The sequence below is a fragment of the Colobus angolensis genome, unplaced genomic scaffold (assembly GCF_000951035.1).
Source record: "Colobus angolensis palliatus isolate OR3802 unplaced genomic scaffold, Cang.pa_1.0 Scaffold8, whole genome shotgun sequence".
Classification (NCBI taxonomy): domain Eukaryota; kingdom Metazoa; phylum Chordata; class Mammalia; order Primates; family Cercopithecidae; genus Colobus; species Colobus angolensis.
Window position 1 is genome coordinate 12,806,438 of NW_012121820.1, and position 5,776 is coordinate 12,812,213.

Below are 5,776 nucleotides of genomic sequence, written 5' to 3' on the forward strand. Positions count from 1 at the left end.
TTTGAGATGGAGTCTTGCTCTGTCACCCAGGTTGGAGTGCAGTGGTGTGATCTTGGCTCACTGCAAGCTCCGCCTCCTGAGTTCACGCCATTCTCCTGCCTCATCTTCCCGAGTAGCTGGGACCACAGTCACCCGCCACCATGCCCGGATAATTTTTTGTATTTTTAGGGGAGACGGGGTTTCACCGAGGATGGTCTCGTTCTCCTGACCTCGTGATCCGCCCGCCTCGGCCTCGCAAAGTGCTGGGATTACAGGCGTGAGCCACAGTGCCTGGCCACCCAGCTGTATTTTTAAAGTATTAGTTGAGCTTCAGACTGTTTGAAATAGATACAAATAATATATTAAATTAATTAATTAATTCACTCATTCATTCACCAAACATGTATCGCGTTCCTGCTTTCTACAAGGCCAAGGGTCAAGTCCTGGGGATACCAGAAGATAAGGCAGATGCAGGAGGGGGCTCCAACCTGCAAAGCTGATAGCCCAGTTTCATCTCCTCCCCATCTGCTTCAGCTCAGTGGCAGCTCCCTTCCCAGATGAGATATCGAGGGGTACCATGTTGACTTCTTAGTTTCAGGCAAAGGCCTTTTCCCAGACCCTCCTTCCACTCTAGGGAACAGAAGAGTCAGGGAGGTGCTAAGAAACAGAAGCGAAACTTCATTAGATGATCTGGTGAATTTGAATGCATTGTCATCTTCAGAGTTGGGGGTGAAAGGGCGTGGGCTTGGCTACCACTTCTGAGAGCAGCACATGGGCTTTGAACAGGGGACAGGTGCTGGGGCTATGCCCAAGTGGCTACCAAGACCAGTAAGTGTCCCTTGCATGTCCATCTTCCCCTTTCTCACAGGAAGGGCAGGTGGATGGGAAGTCAGGCTGTTTTAACTTAGCTGTTTCCCTAGCAGCAAACTCAGCAGGTGTCAGCAATTATTTGTTGAATGAACAGATGAACCTCACTTGGGTTTCAAGCCCAGCTGGGCAGTTTAGCAGCTGTGTGGCCCTGAGAAAACTGCTTTCTTCTCTGAGTTTTCCCTTTGTCATCCATCAAGAGAGGACGGTGAAACCTACTAGTGTTTATTCAGTATTTCAATCTTGTAAAAAAAAAAAAAAAAAAGCGCTTTTTTAAATGTAAAATAAACATAGGTAAAGAAAATCACCAAGACAAATGTATGGTTTAAAGAGTTATAAAGCAAGTATCTTTGTAACCACTGCCCAATTTAAGATATAAAACTTTGCAAGCACCCTCCCCAAGTTTCCCTTCCCAATCTTAGCCCCCTTACTCCCTCCACCGTGAACTAGTAACATGACTTTTATAGTAATCACTTTCTGGCAATACTTTGTTTTATCACCTAAGTGTGTATTTCTAGATACTATTGCTTAGACTTGCCCACAAAGAAAAAGATACATCCTTGTAGTCCCAGCTACTCAGGAGGCTGAGATAGGAGAATTACCTGAGCCTAGAGAGGTTGAAGCTGCAGTGAGCCGTGATTGTGCCACTGCACTCTAGCGGAGGCAACAGGGTGAGATCCTGTCTCAAAAAAGAGATTTTTTTTTTTCTTTTGAGATGGAGTCTCGCTCTGTTGCCCAGGCTGCAGTGCAGAGGTGCGATCTCGGCTCACTGCAAGCCCCGCCTCCCGGGTTCATGCCTTTCTCCTGCCTCAGCCTCCCGAGTAGCTGGGACTACAGGCACCCGCCGCCACACCCAGCTAATTTTTTGTATTTTTACTAGAGACTGGGTTTCACTGTGTTAGCCAGGATGGTCTCAATCCCCTGACCTCGTGATCCGCCCACCTCAGCCTCCCAAAGTGCTGGGATTACAGGCGGGAGCCACCGCGCCCGGCCAAGAGATATATCTTTAAAGCCTCTTTTATTTATTTATTATTTATTTCACTTTTTTTTTCTTTTTAAAGAAATGGAGTCTTGCTTTGTCATCCAGGCTGGAGTGCAGGGGTGCCATCAGAGATTATTGTAGCCTTGGACTCCTGAACTCAAGTGATCCTCATGCCCCAGCCTCCTCGGTAGCTGGGACTACAGGTGCATGCCATCATTCATGCCTTGCTTAAGGTCTCTTTTAATCTGTAAGTTTCCCCTTACCCTTCTTTTCCTTATCAGTTATCTGTTTAGCCGGTAGAGTTTCCCACAATCTGCATTTTGCTGACTGCATCGTCACCATGCAGGTCTATGCGTTCCTCTGTCCTCTGTGCTTCCTGCAACTTGGCACCTGGACTCAGAGGCTTGATCAGACTTGGGGCCAGTCCCTTTGGCCACATTCTCAGTAGGCTTGTGTTTCATCCGGAAGCACATTATGTTGGATCATCCTCCTTTTATGTTGGCAACTGCTGATGCTCGTCATGGGTAAGTCCGTTAATTCATCGGGGATAGCAAAGTGATAGCATTCCAGTCCTATCTTTTCTTTTTCATGTATGAGGAGGAATACTTTTAGAAAGTGACACTCGCCCTCACTTACTCTGTTACTCGGTGGTACAATTCATATAGGAAAGGCAGAATGAATGCTTGATTCTCTTTACCAATGTTCAAGAGAATTAATTAGTTCTTTGTCATTATTTGAAAGAGACCAATAAGATTTCTTTTCAATATCATTATAAGCTCTAGGATTTAACCATATTTGATGGATTACAATCAGTTATAAGAATTATTCTTTTTTGGCTGGGCGCAGTGGCTCATGCCTGTACTTCTAGCACTTAGGGAGGCTGAAGCAGGAGGCTCACTTGAACCCAGGAGTTCAAGATCAGCCTGGACAACACAGTGAAACCTCATATCTGCAAAAGATACAAAAATTAGCTGGGCACAGTGGTGTGTGCCTGTAGTCTCAGCTACTCAGGAGGCTGAGGTGGGAGGATTGATTGAGCCCAGGAGGTCGAGATTGCAATGAGCTGTGATGGTGCCATTGAGCCTGGGTGAGAGAGCGAGACCCTGTCTCAAAACAACAACATGAGGCTGGGGCATGAGGATCACTTGAGTTCAGGAGTTCAAGGCTACAGTGATCTGTGATGGCACCCCTGTACTCCAGCCTGGGTGACAAGGTGAGACTCCATTTCTTTAAAAACAACAAAAAAGTGAAATAAATAAGAGTGAGACCCTGTCTCAAAACAACAACAACAAAGAGAACAAAGAGTTCTTCTTTTTTTATTGACTCTTTTTTTTGCTCTGTTACTCAGGCTGGCTGGAGTGCAGTGGCACCGTCTTGACTCACTGCAGCCTCCACCTCCTGGGTTCAAGCGATCCTCATGCCCCAGTCCCCTGAGTAACTGGGATTACAGGCACACGCCACGATGCCCAGCCAACTTTGGTGTTTTTAATATAGACGGGGTTTCACCATGTTGGCCAGGCTAGTCTCAAACTCCTGGTCTCAAGTTATCTGCCTGCCTTGGCCTCCCAAAGTGCTGGGGTTACAGCCATGAGCCACCACACCCCACCAAGAATTCTTTTTTTAAAAAAGTTTTTTAAATTAATTTAAGCCACAGTTTCTATAAGAATTACTCTTTTTGAAACCCAAACGGTCCCATTCTTGCCAGTGAGAGCCTCTTTAGGTTGGCTCTTGAGTCCTTTTGCTATAACCCTAGTCGTCTCTGAGACAGTCATCTCTGATGCCATGCTTTCTGTATGACAGGATGTACCAAATTCATCTGCATTCATAATGTTCTGCTCCACACCTGGAATCAGCTTTTTCTCCAGGAAGTCCTTTTATTTTTATATATTTTTTGAGATGGGGTCTCACTCTGTCACCCAAGCTGGAGTGCAGTGGTGCCATTATGGCTCACTGCAGCCTTGACCTCCTGGGCTCAATTGATCTTCCCACCTTAGCCTCCTGAGTAGCTGGGACTATAGGCATGCACCAATATGCCCAGCTAATTTTTGTATTTTCTGTAGAGAGGGGTTTTCTTCATGTTGCCCAGGCTGGTCTTGAACTCCTGGGCTCAAGCAATCCACCTGCCTTGGCCTCCTAAAGTGCTGGGATTACAGGGGTGAGCCACTGTGTCTGGCCCCTTTTCATTTTTAAATGGAAAATAGGGTTTCATGACCACTGTCTGGATGTTAGGGATGCAAATGGCTACTTATTTGGTTATCAGGAAATGTATTTTATCACACACACACCTTTCAGCCAGAAACCAGGAGGATAGCACCCTGAGTTCATACTAATAATTCCAATTCACACTTAGGTTTTTCACTTAATCTTTTCTATATTACATCTCTCCTTTCTTCCATATTGAGAATCAGACCCTCAATAATACAGGAGATGATAGAATTAAAATAATCTGTAATTACTTATTTTCTTTATCCCACATTACACATGCAATGGTCTCAAGATGACAGCAGTAATAGCATCAACAAGATAATTACTGGAAACAGTTTAAAACATTTTTTTTTTGAATGTGCTCTTCCCATTATTCCTATTTCAAAAGTGGTCTTATAGGGCAGTGGTCCCCAACCTTTTTGGCATCAAGGACCAGTTTTGTGGAAGACAGTTTTTCCACGGATCAGGGTAGGGGATGGTTTTGGGATGATTCAAGCGCATTGCATTTATTATGCTCTTTATTTCTATTATTATCACATTGTAATAGATAATGAAATAATTATACAACTCTCCATAATGTAGAATCAGTGGGAGCCCTCGCTTGTTTTCTTGTAACTAGATGGTTCCATCTGGGGATGATGGGAGACAGTGATAGATCATCGGGCATTAGATTCTCACAAGGAGCCTGCAACCTAGATCCCTTGCATGCATGGTTCACAATAGGGTTCACACTCCTGTGAGAATCTAATTTGCTGCCACTGATTTGACTAGATGTGCAGCTCAGGCGGTAATGAGAAATGGGGATCAGCTGTAAATACAGATGAAGCTTCGCTTGCTTGCCTGCTGCTTACCTCCTGCTGTGCAGCGTGGTTCCTAACAGGCCACAGACCAGTACCAGTCCATGGCGGGGGTTGGGGACCACTGTTGTAGGAGGTGGAGCAAGATGGCTGAATAGAAGGCTCCATCTCCCCGTCCCCCACAGGAACATAAAATTTAACAACTATCTATACACAAAAAAGCACCTTCATCATAAGAACCAAAAAGTGGGCGAGCACTCACAGTACCTGGTTTTAACTTCATACCAGTGAAAGAGGCAAAGAAGAGGGTAGGGAAGACAGTCTTGAGTTGCTGATGCCACCTGTCCCCATGCCATGGCAGTGGCTGTGTGGTGTGGAGAGAGAATCTCTGTGCTTAGAAGAGGGAGAGCGCAGCTATTGTGAGACATTGCATTGAGTTTGATGCTGCTTTGTCACAATGAAAGTAAAACTGAACTGAATTCAGCTGACGGCTGATGATGGAGAGAATATTTAGACCAGCCCTAGCCAGAGGAGAATTGCCCAAGGGAGTTGCCCAACCCAGTGTATGGAACTTGAGTTTCAGCAAACCTCACCACCATGGGGGTAAAGTGCTCTGGGCTGTAAATAAACTTGAATGGCAGTCAAGGTCACAAGGACTGCAGTTCCTAGGCAAGTCCTAGTGCTGAGCTGGGCTCAGAATCAGTGGACATGGAGGGCACATGACCTACTGAGACACCAGCTGGGGCAGCTAAGGGAGTACTTGCACCACCCCTCCCCCAGCTCCAGGCAGCACAGCTTGCAACTCCAAAAGAGACTTCTTCCTTCCACTTGAGTTGCGGAGATGGAAGGGTAAAGAGGACTTTGTCTTGATTCTTGGATGCCAGCTCAGCCACAGTAGGATAGGGTACCAGTTAGGGTAATGAGGTCCCCATTCCAGGGCCTATCT

General features: G+C 45.8%; 1 protein-coding gene across 1 annotated transcript in view; it reads right to left on the reverse strand.

Moving 5' to 3' along the window:
• LOC105502492 overlaps positions 1 to 5,232 on the reverse strand; it is a 50,784-nt gene extending 45,552 nt beyond the window's left edge. The window contains exon 1 of the mRNA XM_011929046.1: positions 5,098 to 5,232. Within this exon, the coding sequence (XP_011784436.1) occupies positions 5,098 to 5,186 (89 nt within the window). The 5' untranslated portion in view covers positions 5,187 to 5,232. The remainder of the gene's footprint in view (positions 1 to 5,097) is intronic.
• Positions 5,233 to 5,776: the final 544 nt, after the last annotated feature.